This window comes from Crocodylus siamensis, chromosome 14 (assembly GCF_052110815.1).
Source record: "Crocodylus siamensis isolate JL-2025a chromosome 14, ASM5211081v1, whole genome shotgun sequence".
NCBI classification, from domain to species: Eukaryota; Metazoa; Chordata; order Crocodylia; family Crocodylidae; genus Crocodylus; species Crocodylus siamensis.
Window position 1 is genome coordinate 3,700,519 of NC_143408.1, and position 16,772 is coordinate 3,717,290.

General features: G+C 58.7%; 2 protein-coding genes across 8 annotated transcripts in view; one reads left to right on the plus strand and one right to left on the minus strand.

Annotated features, from left to right (window-relative positions):
- CELF5 (CUGBP Elav-like family member 5) overlaps positions 1–5,636 on the plus strand; it is a 56,478-nt gene extending 50,842 nt beyond the window's left edge. For 2 of the 7 annotated variants that reach the window (XM_090027071.1, XM_090027070.1), the window contains 2 exons: positions 574–717; positions 1,811–5,636. In XM_090027071.1, the coding sequence (XP_089883197.1) occupies positions 574–717; positions 1,811–1,938 (272 nt within the window). In that variant the 3' untranslated portion in view covers positions 1,939–5,636. The remainder of the gene's footprint in view (positions 1–573; positions 718–1,810) is intronic. The other 5 variants (XM_090027065.1, XM_090027068.1, XM_090027069.1 and 2 more) reach the window with 5 other exon arrangements.
- Positions 5,637–7,745: 2,109 nt separating this feature from the next.
- Positions 7,746–16,062, minus strand: LOC149853201 (repulsive guidance molecule A-like). Its single transcript, XM_090027073.1, has 3 exons — positions 15,820–16,062; positions 12,424–12,917; positions 7,746–9,419 (listed from the first exon to the last, which is right to left on the minus strand). The coding sequence occupies exons 1-3, from the start codon at positions 15,935–15,937 to the stop codon at positions 8,751–8,753; spliced, it is 1,281 nt and encodes a 426-aa protein (XP_089883199.1). The 5' UTR covers positions 15,938–16,062; the 3' UTR covers positions 7,746–8,750.
- Positions 16,063–16,772: the final 710 nt, after the last annotated feature.

The following is a 16,772-nucleotide window of genomic DNA, read 5'->3' on the forward strand; positions in this document are numbered from 1 at the left end:
AGGGCAGACACAGGGTCCACAGCTCCTGCTCTGCTCAGCCATGCATACAGCTCCACATGGGAGGCTGCCTTTGTGCTCTGGGGACCCAGAGGCAGCTCAGCAGGGAGAGCAAACATCTCCCGCCCTCCTGCCACGGCTCGGGCTGGCTGACCAAGGGGCAGCATCAATGCAACTGGCTTTCTCCGGGAATGGCTTGCTGCTCGCACCCCTAGGCTGGCATTGGCAACCTCAGCTCAGCTTTGCCATGTGGTCAGTTCTCAGATGACGCTTGAAAGGTCCACGTTCTGGTGCATCTGGACCCTAGGCCCTCCCCCCAACCGCGGCGTCCACCATACCCTACCAAGCAGTGCCTGGCTTTTGCCCCATCCTTTTTGTCCAGTATCACCGGGGGGACCTGCAGTATCTTGAGGCCTTGTGGCATTCACAGCTTGGGCTCACCTGTGCATCCCTCAGCTCTTCCCTCCAGGTGGGGAGAGCAGGGCAACGAAGGCAGGGGGCATCCAGGGGTCTCAACCAAGCTGTTTCCCGAGCTGACCCCACGTGTCTCCCCACTTCTCTCGGGGACTTCCACAGGCCCGGAAGGCTGCAATCTCTTCATCTACCACCTGCCTCAGGAGTTTGGAGACAACGAGCTGATGCAGATGTTTCTGCCCTTTGGCAACATCATCTCCTCCAAGGTGTTCATGGACCGAGCCACCAACCAGAGCAAGTGCTTCGGTAAGCTCCCTGCCATGGAGAGAAGGACAGCAGCAAGGGAGAGGGCAGGAGGAGAAGCCATGTGAGACAGCAGCCACCTGGGCACATGCAGGGAATCTGCTCTCCAAGGCAGGGCTGCCATCCGAAGGTTGTGGGGCACCAGGCATCTGGGTCCTGGCTGGGAACAGAGAGGAGCTGGCAGGGGAGACAGGAGGACAGCTAAATGAGAGGGGTCCTTGCCCATATGGGTTGGAGCTGTGCATCTGGGGGCACAGACCAGGGCTGTGTGGGTGCTTGCATGTCTGCACTGGGATATGCATGTACATACACCAGGGAACGTGCAAGTATACACACACCACTGCCAGGGAGGTGTGTGCACAACAGGGCACTGGGGCACCTTGCCATGGGAGAGTTTGTGCTTTTGGGGTGTAGTTTGCTCCAGGGTCCTGCCTCAGGCTTCCCCTTTCTGTTTGCGGGGGGTTGTCAGGGTGTGCACATGTGTTTGTATGCACATGGGAGAGAGAGGGAGAGTCGACACAGGCTTTTTGGCACCTGCCACTGGAGTCACTGGCCCAGAGGCCTGTAGACATGGTCTGAGTCATTTAATAAGCATGTGGTTGGACTGATGTGTTTATGGCTGGGATTTTTGTGCTCATGAGGAGGACACATGAGCCTGAGCACAGGGGTAGGACATCGTCAAGAGGGTGCAAGGGGATGTGTGTGCATGTGTGTGTGTGCGGGGGTATTTGGATGAGGCTGAGGGTGAGGTTGCATAGATATCTGGCTAGGGGTATTATGACCCCAGCACTTGTTCCTGCCCAGGGCAGGGGGTCGGACTCAGTGATCTGTTCAGGTCCCTTCTAACCCTAGAAACTATGAGCTGTGCCTCTGTACCCCACGTGCGATAGGAACATACCTGCCGCTGGCAGCTCCTTTCACTCCCACCTCCCTGAGGCTTTTGCTTCCTGCTGGCTGGGGAGGGGGCAGATGCCAGTGCGGAGCAGTGCCGCTGTCCGTTCATTGGGCTGGCCTGTCCCAGCAACCCAGCCCTGACCAGCCTGGCTCTGAGGACCGAATGCCTGTGCTGCTGCCCATCCCGGTCTCTGTCCTGCAGGTTTTGTGAGCTTCGATAACCCCTCCAGTGCCCAGACAGCCATCCAGGCCATGAACGGCTTCCAGATCGGGATGAAGAGGTTGAAGGTTCAGCTAAAGCGACCCAAGGACGCCAGCCACCCCTACTGACAGTAGGTGCAACCCGGAGTCGGTGTTGCAGCACAGGTAACATGCAAAGCCTCGCAGCTCCTGCTCCTTCCCCCACAGGGCCACCACCCACCTCCAGCCCTGCCTTGCAGCCCTGTCACTGAGATCCTGGCTGGAAGGGCAGCCGTCAGCTCTTCATTGCTTAAGCGTGTCCAGTTCCTGTCCTCTGGTGCAAGTGGGTGTTAAATCCTGATGGTTTCTTTTGCATATGACAATGGCATTAGGCTGTGGGCTCGTCTGCACAGGTGAGCGGAAGAATCCACTGGTTCATTCACTGTAGGGCCCAACCCTGCCTTGGCCAACAAAGGTGGATGAAGTGGGGGCTTGCTGGTCTTGCTAACACAGGGGGAGCATCCCCCGTTGTCTTTGGACTAAGAGCTGCTCGAGTAGCCTGTTGGAGAAGCATCGGGGATGGACATGCTTCGGGAACCGGGACAGAGGCTACCTGTGGGTAGCTAGGGCCTCAAAGGAAGAGCTTGGTGGATTTGGTTTGGCGTTGAGGATCCAGGTACCTGGCAGGGGAGATACCACCACGAGGTGGTTTTGCTTACCTGGCAGGGCAAATGCCCTTCTTCTTGGCCTTGACTGACATGGTGCAGTTGGAGGGTGAAGACCTGTCCCCTGCACTGCGGGCAAGCTGATCCCTGCGAGACCCTATAAATGCCACCGAATGCAGGGATCGCAGCTACACGGTTTATGGGGAGGGGGGATTGCTTTTGGGCTTTTGGCTGCAGGCAAGTGAGATTAGGGGGTCATCTGAACTCCAAGGCCTCTGGGCTTGGGGCCTCCCTGTAGGATGCCTGCTGTGGCTTTGGGAGTATCTGAAGGCCCAGGCTAAAGAGTCTGAGAGAGGAGACTTACCAATGGTAGTGCCACAGACTCAAATGATTGAGCTCTGCCCAATCGATAACATTGGGAACAGATTTGGTTGATTTGGCCCAACACACAGAATTCAATTTAAAAAAATTCCCCCCCAAAACATGTGTCACATGTGAAGAGCCCTGCAAAGCCCACCCCCCATGGGGCATAGCAGTAGGCAGGTGGATTCCTTGGGTGCTGCACCTCCAGTAAGGAGAGGATCAGTGGATGGTGGGCATTGCAGCTGGCACCCTCTTGGCCAGGTTTTGTTGCTAGAGAGGCTGCTGCATGTGCTAAAGCTGCTGCAGGGCCTGGGTCTGCTCCTCTGATGTGCTGGAGTTGTATATCCTTTTTAAAAGGGCAGGGTGAAGTAGCTAACCCTTTTGTATGTGGTGGCTTGGCCCCATCCAGACTGGTGGGCAAACGATCTCTCCGCACAGCATAACCCGTGTGAGCAGAGGGGATGTCTACAGGGCCCAGGGCAGGTGTGGCTGTACCAGGACAGAGGCAGCAAAACCAGGGGTAAACCGCACTGGCACCGGAGCATGTACCCAACGTCCCTGGAGAGTTTATACCCCAGTTGCTGCATCGTGCCAGAACCTGCCCCACTTTGTCTTTGCTGTCTCGCTTATTGAGGCTTTGTGCCGCTGGGCAGCCCCAACCCAGTGTCTCTTAGGGCAGGGGTTTCTGGTCATGGTCTGAAGACTGCCGTCAGGTCCCCCCAGGGCAGGGGGCACAGCTGACGAGCAGCCTTCACCAGCTTAACTCGCGTCCCCCTTTGCCCCCAGGTGAAGGGAAAAGTCCTGAGGAAGAACTCTTGCTTCAGGTCACTTGACAAGCAAGGCCAGTAAATTTTACAGACTCTTTGGATACTGCCCCTTTCCTCTTCCCTCTCCCCCACCAAAAAAAATATTTAAAAAAAAAAAAAAAATGCGAACAGCCGAAGAGCAGTGAAGTGCTGGAAGGGCTTGCCAGCTTCCCCGGCGGGGGACCTTCTTGCCACGACGGTCCCAGACCGCTCGGGGCAGGCCTGGACTTGACGGACCAAGCCAAGTGTCTCCAGGTCACGTGAGCACCTCCCGGGACTTTGGCCTCCCCCCCAACCCACCCTTTTCATATATAAATAGAAATATAAATATATATATATAGTCTCTATTTTTTTTTAAAACGTGAAATGCAGGACCAAACTTTTCCATGCAGAGACTTCCTCCTTCGTGCCGGAGGGGTTGGGAGCAAAGGGTTACCTCCGAGGCAGCAGATCCTTGGCAGGGACTGCCAAAAAACATTAAAAAAAAAAAAAAAAGGGCCTGAACCATTGCCGGAGGACACGTGGTCGGAGAGATGCTCACTCAGTGCTAGCAAGAGGCAAGGGGGGAGAGAGAGCACTATATACCTCCAGGAACCGGTCAGCTCAAGATTCATTCACCTGCCAACCTTAGCACCAGCTTGGTTACGGACCTGGAGAGCTCTGGGTTACCTTCGAAAGGGCTTCTGCAGAGCAAGCGACTGGGATCTGGCTCCAAAGACCACCCGGGCACTCCTGGGTCGGGCAGAACGTACCTTCCCCTGCACCCACGGGCACAGCACCACCTCCGAAGCATCCTTCACCGTTCTCCATGGCGACAGGGAGGGCTCTGGACCAATCCAAGGAGAAAGCTGCCCGCGACGGCCTACACACTGCCTCCCCGTACCAGCGTGAACGCAGCGCGCCGTTTCCAGACCGACCGGTCCGTTAGCAATGATACTTTTCTGCAGCTGAATTTAACAGGGAGGGAAACAACCTCTTAATCCCACGGCAAAGCTTTTTTTTTTTTTTTGGAGCAGATGCACAGAAGACGACGTTATGAAACAAGGGGGGTTTGTTTTTTTTTCTCTCCACCTCCTCCAAAGGACAAACTATAAAGTATGCAGCTTATATAGACTCTATAAATATATATACACGCACTTAAGCACAGAACACAGCTCAAGCTTAGAGACCTTCCCCAAAGCAGGGATCGTACAGCTAAGAAGCATCCGTGTAACAACTTGAATGCAGTCCGGTCAAGTTTCTACCAAAATAAGGGGAAAAAACAAAAAAAACCCAATCTTCTGAATAACTGGTTTGGCTATTACAGAGTTTGATAATGTATCAAGAACATTCCTGTATGCATGTGTCTGCGTGGGTCTGCAAAGTCAGCAGAGGGTTGGTGGGAAAAGACTGTTGTAGAAGAGCGATCCAGTTGGGGATGGGCTAGGTTTCTCTTGGGAACGTTGTGGTGTCTAGTCCTTCTCCAGTATCCCTTGTGCAGGTGTCCTCCTGGCTCTTTCAAACAAAAAAAAAAAAAGTGTGTGTGCGTGCGTGCACATGTCTCTTCAGTCAACCCTCTGTGTCTGATTGTGAGCGTACATGCGAGAGCGAGACAGCGTGTGAGAGCGATGCCGTGTTGGAAGCTTGTGTGTTTCTATAGTCCATGTTTACTGATTGTACATACCATTTTTATACTTAACATCTATGATGTACGTGATTTGTATAATGTACTTTATTTCTGCTACAAGTAATTTCATGACGTTTGGACTGGAAATCTAATTTTGAACAAAAAAAAAAGGACAAAAAAAAAAAAAAAGAAAAGAAAGAAATATCACCAAACAGCAAAACATATAGGAAAGGACTTTGAAGACTCCCCGCTATATTTAAAACGAGCGGCGAAGAGCGGGTTCTTCCGTCACGGTTCCCAATGGGACTGTGGCATGTTGCAGGTGAGCTACAGGCTTCGTCTTACTGTCCAACTCCTCACTCTGGTCTGAAGAATCCTGGATTTATTTAATAAAGGTTTTACTTGCTATGTGGCTGGTTTTGAACTTTGTCCTTTGCTTGCTTTTGTCTCCAGTGGGTTTCTTGGTTTTGGAAGCGGTCTCTATTTGGGCCAGAGATGATCCCGAGTCTTGAAGACCTGGGTACCACAGGCTCAGAGGTGACCCAGAGCAGCCACCTGTGTCCCTACCTCTCGTCTGAGCTCTGTGGGGCTTGGCAGTCTCATGGCAAGAGCGCTCGGTGGCCAGAAAGTTGGGGTTTAGGTGCTGCTCCCCCAGTGGTGTATAGTGGGCTCAGCGCACACTCACTGCCCTCAGACCCAGCAAGGACGTTGGTGCTGGGATGCCTCTGCTGTGACGCCCCGGTGGGGTGTAGTCAAGACAGTGGGCACAGGCGGGCACGCTCCCTTAGGTGCACACATTGGTTTGCAGCAGGACTGTAGGGCATCTGTGTACAAGCAGGTGGACAGGGTTTTGTGGATTGCGTCCTTGGAGCATTTTGTTTTCATGGCTTTAGCTGTGACGCAGGAGTATGGTGGAGTCAGCCTGCTTGCCTGGCGCTTCTCTCTTTGCCTGCCTCTACAGACCCCGTCTTCCATCAGAGACCTGCTCAGAGGCGGGCATCTTCCACTTCTCTGCCTATGAAGCAATGGTAAGCCAGTCCGCCATAGCAGGGGGCTGAATCCGGAAGGAGTGAAAGCCTGAACCACGGCTTCAGCTTTAAGCACAGAAGCTTTGCATCCACGTGAGCCACAACGGCGGGGTGGTGGGGGTAGGAGGCCTTTACCACAACTCAACTGAAATGCCTCCAAAGCTATGATGATTTGGTGAGCGTCTTTTATCGTAGTGAAAGAAAAGTGGTGGATGTGGAGGCAGGTGGGGGGGCGGGGGGAACGTTTCTAGCAGCTTACACCAATTATGATGGAGCCAGGCATTTCAATCGAGAAATGCCACATGCTCTGCAGCATCTCTTAAGTAAAAGCAACCAGAAGCTCAGCAGTTGGCTTCTTCTGGAGACCCTCCACTGTGGCAAAAGCAATTGCAGCCTCCACCTACCTGCAAAGGCAAAGGCAAAGGCAGGCAAGGTCTTGGGTCGTAGCTCAGAGCGAGCGGGAGCCCAGCTTGGTGCGGTCCTTCCCTTTGCTTGGCTCAGATCCCACCTTTTGGCAGGGCTGCAAGGTGCTCCCAGATCCTCAGCTGAAAGGTTTGAGGAAAGCAACAGGCCCTAAGAAAACCCATACAACCTGGAAGCTGTTACCAGGTCCCCCTTCAAGGCATGATAACTGCACTGCTTGTGCAAATGTAGTGTTCAATGGGGAGAGGTAAGGCTGGAGTTTGCTTGGGCAGGAAGAAGGAGGTTGTCTTGGTCTCCCCAGGCCCCCAGGAACACGTGGCTGTGGACCACAGGGCTGGCTTCGTGGGCACAGTAGGGATCAGGAGAGGGAGGCTGGCAACAGCCCATTCCTTTTGATATCAATGCTGTGCCCAAAGCCAAAGCCCACAGCCTATTATACACACCTGCAGAGGTGCCAGTGCAGGAGGCAACAGGGAAGCTGCCCAGTGCTGCCAGCACCCCTGCACGCCCAGCAACATTGCCACGGCCTTGCTCTGCTTCCCTCACCTCTTCTGGATGAACAAAGGCGGCTCTTTCTTCCCGTGGCTTTGGCTGAGGGGGAAGCTCTCACCGCACCTGTCCTCCCATTTGCTGTAGGTGGCATCAGGCAGAGCTGGGCACTTACCCAAAGGGAGTGACCACTGCAATCGAGGAGCAGCTACAGCAGGGATGCCACCGATAAGGCCCGCAGGCTGGAGCCAGCCCTTGATGCTGGGCCATCCAGCCCGCAGGGCTCTTGGTGGGGCTGGGAACTCGGGTGCAGCCCACCTCCAAGTTCTGGGGTCCACAGCCCCCTTGGGGGTGAGCATTGGCAGCAAAGGGACAACAGCTGTGATAATCCCTGTGGCTCCCTAAACTGACACAGCACCACTCACCCTGTTGCCACACCAGGAAATGGATCAGGAGTGGACCTGGGGGCCAAGTTGGACACCCCAGATCTACAGCCCTCCAGTAGTGCAGGGAAGCCTAGGGCAGCCACACGATTTAGCACCTCCTAGGAGAACACTGACCCTTGCAGCAACATGGGTTACTTTGGTATTTTTTAATTAAAATAGAGATTAAAATGCTATGAACAAGGGTTTGCAAAGTCCACAACCATACAGCACCAGAGGGGCTCCCACTGTACAGCATGTACAAACACATTTACAGGCTGGCAAGCAGAAATATACACATCTGGGCAGCAAATATATCATACAGAGAAGCCGCGTCCCCCGTTCCCCACAGCTCGTGAGGCCAACGGAGGGGCCAGAAGGCAAGTGGAGGTGGGTGCGGGGGCTACTGCTGCACGCGGGAGACGTCTGGCATAGCTCAAGCAGGAGTTGGGTTCCTCTACCACCCCTTCCCCTGAGCACTGCTCACACCCAGCGCTTCGCTGGAGAGCATGGAGAGGAGGCACCGGGTTAAAGCGCCTGCTGTCCCCGCTTCTCCGCATCCGTGCCCTCTCCCAGGCACAGCACAGCATGGCACTTTCCTGCAGTCATGCCTGTGGCGGCGGGCACAAAAGGCCACTCCCAGCACTGCACCCAGGCCAGGCCTGCCCCACAACTGGGGACTTGGCTGTGGTGCAGGGGTAGATGACAACAGCAGGATGCACGGGGGATGGGGTCGGCCACGGGCTGAGCAAGCAAGGTGGGCAGAGGGTGGCAGAGAAACCTGTGCAAGTCACCTGCAGAGACGCTCCTGGTTGGCAAATGGACACTTCTGTTGGCCCCTCAGCCAAGTCTCTGGGCAGGCATCAGCCTTCCCCTGGAGAAGGCCTCTCTGCTGGCATCTGGCACCTCTGCCAAACAAGTGGTGGGACAGGTCCCCTCCAAATGCCCACAGGCCAGTAGTGGTTGGTGCCCGGAAACCAGCACGCCTAAGCAACCCATGCTTTACCTTCTGCCAAGGCCGGAGCAGGTGATCAGCTGGACCCAGCGCCTGGTTTTGTGGGAGGAGGAGACTTTGACCTGTCCACTCTGCTTCAAGAAAGGCCAGTGCCCAGCAATGCTCTCTTCCCATGCCAGATCCCACCGCAGTCAGACTGCCGCTGTTAGCACCACCGAAGCAGCGTTAGAAAAGCAAGAGCACAACCGAGCAGAGTGGCAGGAGGCTGCCTGGGCCCCAGGGCGCTCCCTGACACGCTGACAGTCTTGGGGACCGTGTGCAGCTTGAGTCTGCTGGGGTACAAGGCCTTCAGGTCTTCCAAGGCCCCGTGGGCTGCCATGGAGAACTCAGGGTCACCTGTGGTGAGCAGGTCAAAGACACAGGACTGGAAATACACATCCTCCACCTGCAGGATGTGGCGGCACTGCTCCGTGGCCGTTTCCACCGTGTAGGCCCAGCGGGAGCCTGGCCAGAGCGGGCTGACGTTCCCCAGGCTCAGCCGGTGCTCTTGGATCAGCTCGCTCTTGGGGCAGCCATGCAGGCAAAGCTGGAGGCCAGTGCCCTCCTCGGCGAGGCTCAGGGTCTCCTCGGGCACGCGGATGGCGAAGGTGAGGTAGCGGCCCACCTGGCGGATGATGATGGTGCTGCCAATGTAGTGGGCTTGGATCTCCACCTGGTGCGTGTCCGGCTTCTCCAGGATGCGCAGGCTGCTGGCTCCCTCCTGCTGCCCCCCATTCCTCGTGCCGTCGCTGAACGCCAGGGGCAGGTCCTCGGTGGTCGCCTGGTAAACCTTCTGCTCTGTGCAGCCCTGGTAGCTCTTAAAGATCAGGGTGATCTACAGGAGAGGGAGAAAGGCTCAGAACAAATACAGCAGCCTTTCCCTGTGGCTGGCAGCACTCAGCCCAGAAGGGGCTTGAACCTGCGTTTTTCTAGCACGGTGCATAACCCACCATGTCACAGGGCCGGCGGCATCCAGCGCGCCTTTGGAGTCTTCCCCCTGGGCAACCACGGGGAAAGGGCCGGGGGGGACCAGTACAAGCCACTAAGTGCACAGCCCACGGAGACGGCTGCCGGAAACTTAGAATCACAGAAAATGAGGGTTGGGAGGGACCTCAGGAGGTCACATCTAGTCCCAACTCCCTGCTCCAAGCAGGACCAGCCCCAACTGCATCATCCCAGCCAAGGCTTGGTGTAGCTAGGTCTTAAAAACCTGCAAGGATGGAGAGTCCACCACCTCTCTGGGTAACTTGTTCCAGTGTTTTACTACCCTCCTAGTGAGAAAATTCTTTCTAATATCTAACCTCAACTTCCCTTGCCCATTGCTCCTTGTCCTGCCATCTGCCCCCCACCGGGAACAGTCCAGCTCCATCCTCTTTGCAGCTCCCCTGCAGGGAGTCGAAGGCTGCTATTCGATCCCCTTCTGCACTGCTCAGCAGTCATGTAAACACCCCCATGGTGGACACAGGACAGGACCCCCGGACTCCCAAAGTCCACCTGAGCACCCTAACCACAGGAGCCCCAAGGGTAGCTGGTCCATGCCTCCTGCCTGCAGCCCCCAGAGGCACCTGGTCTGCAGCAGGTCGGGGTGTCGAAGCCTGTCCAGGCTCGCACACCTCTGTTTGCATTCCTGGCCTGGCCCCAGGGCCTAGGCCATGCTGTGGTACCGGCCGGGCAAGATGGTGCCACATGCACCCACTGTTAAGACAACGCAAGGACCTCCGAATCCTTGCAGTTACTGAAGCCCCCCAGATCCAGGGTTCTTCTTGAGAGAGGCCGTTGTGAAAGCGGATGATGGTGGGGGGAGAGCAGGGGAGCTGTGAACAGCCTCCGTTGCAGGGCTAACTGCAGGCGGCATCGTCACCGAGCACAGAGACAGGAACGGGCGGACGCAACCCACCGATCCCATCCGCCAGCGAAGCAGGGCTCTGATAGGAAAGGGTTCCAGGGAAGGGGAAGGTTTTGGGCTTGAATCCCCGCATCTAGTTCAGGAGACTCTTGGGATCCTTGGTTTGAACCGGCTGCAAGGCAGCAGGCAGGATGGACAAGTCATGGCAATTTCTGAAAAGGCTGCTGAGACCTGCTACTCATATGGCCACGGGGCTAGAGTACAGGCTGGAGGGCCAGGACTGGGTCCCACGGCAAGTGTTGGCAGTGATGCCCCAGCTCTTTCTGCAAGTAGGGGAGAGCATTTACTGCAAGGTTACCCCTTTAGGAGCACGGTCTGGCTGGGTGACACGAGTGTCCTAATTGCCTTCCTCCTGCAGTCCAGCAAAACAGGCTCCAGGAGGGGCTGGGAGTCTCACGATTCACAGGTCCTGTCCTGCTCCGGCAGATCCCAGCTATCTGGCAGCACAAAGAACCACAGACCTTAGGCGTGGACCAGGTGCAAGGCACAAGCAGATGAGCTTTTGGGATGAGCAAGCTGGAATTTTCCCTGTGTCTGATTTGAAGACCACCCCTCTTAATGCCCACTGTATAGGCACCTCGAATGGCATGGTGCCAGCATTGCCAGAGTGCAAGGAAGGCAGCATTCCCCCTCCAGCCCCATACTGAAGAGGCAGCCTTGTCTCAGCACACACCAGAGCAACTCAGACACCAAAAAAAGAGCGTGATGAACAGCAGACGTAGAAGGAGAGACAGAGCAGCCTTGGGCTAAAGAAGGCAGGAGCTGGAAGTCTGCCATCTGTGCACAAAGTGCAGTAAGATCCTGCCCCCATGGGCCAAGCTAACACATGCTCCCTCCTGCGTGGATACTCTCAGTTAGGTATCAGGTTGCCTCGTCGCCCCTTGAGCTCTATGCACTAGCCCACACTGCCTACCCCTTCTTTCCCGGGGGTTGTGTGGCTAACTGCATTGAGGACAGTGCTGAGAACCAGCGCTCAAGGGATCATTCCCCATTGTATTTCCCCCGGACCTTGAGGCCACAACGTACCAACCACACTGACTCCTCCTTATCCACCAGCCGCAGGCACTTGTAGCCATTAAGCTTTCCCTGAGACAGAAGCGTTAACAGGACTCAGGACAGCAGAGGGCACGCGCACGTGCAGCACGGCCCAATTCATGCTACCGTTGCTAGGCCTAGCTAGGGCTGGGCTGCCCTTCCAAGAGCAATGCAAGAGATCGTGGCAACAGGCAGCAGCCCTGTGCATCACCTCATGGCCGTGGTGCCAGCCCTGCTGGGTGGGCACAGCTTGGGGAGGCGACCTCCCTTGCAGGCAGCAAGCGGCTTAGATTAGTGGCTTCCACCCTACTCGGCCACAGAGCCTCCAGCCTCTTCCCCTTGTTTGTGGCATCAGCAGAGGCATCGAAAGCCCTGTAAGGACCACGTGGGTGCAATCAGTTCAGCACCATCACCTACACGGCGTGCAAAAAACTGAGCCCAGTCCACGGGGGGGCACTGGGATTTTTCCCACTGAAGCTAGATCATCCCAGGGCAGGGAGTAGCAACAGGCAGAGAAGCAACGAGATGCACACACCCGTCCTCCCGCACGTCATTCATGGCCAAAGCAGAATGACAATGAAGACAGTTTCCCTAGAGCAGCGATGTTCCTGCCTGCACCATCCTCACGAGGATGACATGCTTTTCCCACCCTGGTGTGAGCATGAAGACGCCATCTCAGCTATGGTGCAGCACTGCAATTACCAGGGACTGTGGAAACGCGGCACAACCGACTCAGCTTCCAGCCACCCAACTTGTGACCAACCAGCTTCCCACGGCCACTTTCTGACATGAACTTCCCCGGCCTAGCGCAAGGGGGCAGCTCGCCATCACGGTCGGCTTTCGGCGTTAAAGCCGAGCTGCTCACACGAAAGAAGCCTCCGGGGCCTGATGTTTTTACCTTGCTGGTGGCCGTGGCGCTGGATCCCAGAACCACGGGGACGTTGGTGACCTGGACCGAGAGGTACCGGTTGTCTATTAGGGGCCACGCTCCTTCCACTTTGCATGTCTGGAACTCGTCCTTGAATGTCCGCAAGTGAGGGTCCCCAAACAAGCCACAATGGGCAAACCTCTTCTGAAAGCCAGACCTGCTCTCGTAGTTGCAGACCTCGGAGAGCAGAGGGTCCGGCGTGCCGGGGGCTTTGGCCGAGGACGTGGGCCCGTCGCTGGAGCAGTTGTACTGGGCAAAGAGTTCCTTTATCCTAAAGACGGCAGAATGGTACACCAGGTCCCCGCGGCAGGACTTGGCCGTCTTGCGGGTGCACACGGAATAGGCCCGCAAGGCGATGCAGTAATCCACGTCCGGCAGCGTCTCCTCCGGCAAGGCATGGCTCGGCGACGTGGCGGCCACATAGTCGGCGTTGCAGCGCTGGATCCGGCACTGTTGGCAATGCACTGCAAAGGGAAAAAGGGGGCGGTTCTGATCAGCAGCCAGGCACCGGCTGGGCGTCCGTGGCCAGACGATGGCAGAAGGCGAGGGGCGTTTATAGACTAACTAAATCAGGGCTACAGAGAGCAAAGCTACTGCAAAGTCAAGACGGCTTCACCAGAAGACGCCGAACATGCCCCGACCCCCGTTCAGTACACGCACCCCAACGAAATCTCCTTAAGCGGGGGTTTCAAGCCGGGGCTAAACTGTCTGTCGCACACACCCGTATCCTACTGGCTCCTACGACCCGAGTTACCACACTCCTTTGCCCTTGAACTCCCACTTGAAGGCGTTTTACCAACAGTGCCCGCCATAGCACCCACGGGAGCAGTCCCGCAGCCAGACTTTCCTGGTGGTTTTTTTATTGCTGAATTGAGCCCTTCTCTCAAAGCCGTAACAGGGCAAAAGAATAGCCCGGATGATGGATTTTTTTAAAAAAAAAAATCAAATGAAAAGAAGTGAACAGAAGAGACGAGGGGTTACAGTTGTGGGGGCTGGAGAAAGTCCGCCCTCTGAGGACAGCACAGAGGCTGCAGCGTGGCAGGAACATGCCCCAGGCAGCATCAGCGCTGGCACTGCATTAACGTGCAAAACAGTCGCTGGGCTTTAGCAGTCGAATCACAGGATCTCCCGCGTCCCTTTGCCACCTCCGTACAAAAACAGCCCATCCGCAAACCTGTCGGCTGTTCCTTTTCATTCGCGACCGAGCGCCTCCCCCCGAACGCAAAGCCCGTGGGCGCGCACGTGCGGTCAAACCCACAGCAATTCCCAACAGGTCTAGACTCCGGCTCCCGTTTCCGCACGCGCGCGGACACGTCGCTACCACTTCCGTGCACGCCGGGCAACGCGCGCCGTGCTTCGATGCCTCGGACCCGAGCGCGCGCGCGTTATTCAGTTCACGGCAGGATTCTCCCCGGAGGGGAGGTTTCAGCAATGCAGCCATTTTCGATCCGGCACGGAAACCTGGGCTGATTAGCTGCAGACCCGCTGCGCACGGGGGCTGCTACGCGGCGAGTTTCTCGCTGCCCTGTGCAGAGGCGTAAAACACGTCCCGATCTCGCCCCCAACGCCTCCTCCCTCCGGCGCCAGTCCTAAAGTCATCCTGCCGGCCTCGAAACCAACCGGCATCGAGACGACGGGAGTCGGGGATCCGGGATCCCCGTTCCGGTCGCAGCTCTGCTGCTCGCTTGCATCGTCTTAAAGCTGCTCAAACCCGGGCTGTCAGAGCCACCCAACGTCCCCAGATCCCGGGCAGTGCCGACTTCCAGTGCAAACCCGGCTGCTCCAACCGCACGCCCGAAAGGAGAGAAATGCCAGCGTGCGTGGGAGTCTGAGCCTCTCCTAAGCCGCCTTCTTTTAAAGGGGGGACGATCGCCCCGCCGCCCCTCCGCTCTCCCGACCGCGTGCGGCATCTGCCGGGCGCGTGCCAGCGAGGCACTCGCGCGTGGCCCGTCGCAGCCGCTTGGCAGGGCTCTTTTCTCCTCCGTTTCAAAACCAAGCGCGAAAAGGAGCCGACTCCGCTCCGGCCTCCCCTGCGCAAACTGTTTTTGCACCGGTGGAAAAAAGACACAGCCCCGGCCAGGCTGCCAGAGCTAGACGCTCCTCCCAGCGCCGCTGAGACGCGCGCTTGGAGCAAAGAAACTTCATGCCCGGACAGTCGTGGAGGCGCCCGCCCCGTCCTCGCCGCCCCGCGAACTTCCACGCACGTCCCTAGTCTTCAGCTGGGACGAGGGCGCTGGGCACGGACGCCCGCCGGCCGCAACGGGCGCAGACAGCACCCGGGCAGGGGGCAGCAGGGCGGGGGCTGGGGGGCGGGGACCCCCGGCTGCGGGTGCCCAGCGCAGGGAGCGGCGAGGGCGCCGCTGCAGGCAGCAGAAAGGCGCCTCTGTGCTCCAGGCAGCCGCCGTGTTTTCTTTGGCAGGGGCTGCCCGCTCGCTCTCGGCAGGAAAACAAACCTCCCAGCAAAGGCTCCGCCACCCCCAGCCCTCCTACCCGCAGGGGGGCCCCAGGAGGCCCACCCATTGGAGTCACCCGAGGAGCCCCCCTTGCAGCCTGGGGATGCCCACCTCTTGGGGTCACCCCTAGGAGCCCCCACACACACCCAGAGATGCCCACCCCTCGGGGTCACCCCTAGGAGCCCCCCCACACACACCCCAGAGATGCCCACCCCTTAGGGTCACCCCTAGGAGCCCCCCCACACACACCCCAGAGATGCCCACCCCTCGGGGTCACCCCTAGGAGCCCCCCCCCACACACCCCAGAGATGCCCACCCCTTAGGGTCACCCCTAGGAGCCCCCCCTTGCAGCCCGGGGATGCCCACCCCTTGGGGTCACCCCTAGGAGCCCCCCCACGCACCCCAGAGATGCCCACCCCTTGGGGTGACCCCTAGGAGCCCCCCCACACACACCCCAGAGATGCCCACCCCTTAGGGTCACCCCTAGGAGCCCCCCCACACACACCCCAGAGATGCCCACCCCTCGGGGTCACCCCTAGGAGCCCCCCCCCACACACCCCAGAGATGCCCACCCCTTAGGGTCACCCCTAGGAGCCCCCCCCCACACACCCCAGAGATGCCCACCCCTTAGGGTCACCCCTAGGAGCCCCCCCACACACACCCCAGAGATGCCCACCCCTTGGGGTCACCCCTAGGAGCCCCCCCTTGCAGCCCGGGGATGCCCACCCCTTGGGGTCACCCCTAGGAGCCCCCCCACGCACCCCAGAGATGCCCACCCCTTGGGGTGACCCCTAGGAGCCCCCCCTGCACCCAGAGATGCCCACCCCTTGGGGTCCCCCTAGGAGCCCGGGACGCCCACCCATGGGGTGACCCCTAGGAGCCCCCCACCCCGGATCTCCGCGGCGGCACCCACCTGCGAGCGGCGGCAGGCAGCAGCACACGGACACCAGCAGCATGATGCCGAGCGGCGGGCGCCGCCGCGCTCCCCGGCGCCGCGCTACCGCCGCCGGGGGGAGGCTGCCGGGCCCCATAACCCCGCAGCCATCGGCCCGGGACCCCACCGCCGCCGCCCGCCGCGTCCGCCCCCGCCGCCGGCCGGGGCACACTGCGCGCGGCGCCCCGAACGCCGCCGCCGCCAATGGGCGAGCGGGGCCAGCCCCGCCATCTGCATAACGCCACGCCCCCAGCCAATGGCGAGGCCTGGTTTTGCATACGGCGTCCCCACGCGGCTTCCCGCCGCCCGCGGGGGGGCATTGTCCCCCCCCCGGGGCTCATCTGCATAGAGTGGAGCTGCGCGCCAATGGGGAAGCCTCCCGCAAGCGGCACATTTGCGTGTGCATGAGACTGCCGCCAATCAGATCCCTCGCTGGGAATCCGCCTCCCGCTCGGCGCCAGCTGCACGTGCCCGGCCCCGGCGGGCACAGCTTCGGCGCGCATGCGTGCCACCCCCAGCCGGGCCGGGGCTGGGCTCGAGCCTGGCCCGTGCTTCCCGCGGGGGGGGCCGGCCCACGCACCGGCATGGTGCGCGTAGGCATCTTCGTCCCCCCCGCGCTGCAGGGCCCCCCATGGCTGACCTTTCTGCCACCTCCAAGCAGCTCCTTGCACCCGCGCTGCCCGCCTGCAAAGGGAGGAAGGCGCCTGGGCCGCGCGCAGAGCGGCTGCCTGGCTCCTGGCAGGGGAAAAGCAACTCAGACGCGAAGGGAGACTCCCCTGACGCACCCCGCCTGGCTCCTGGCCCAGCCAGTCCTGGGAAATCACGGCCGTCTGCACCCAGCCGGCAGCGTGGGCAGGAGCAGTCAAACCTGTGCAAGGAGCGGTGGGAAACACGCACCCGTGCGCAAAAAATCCCACGTGGACTGGTACGGC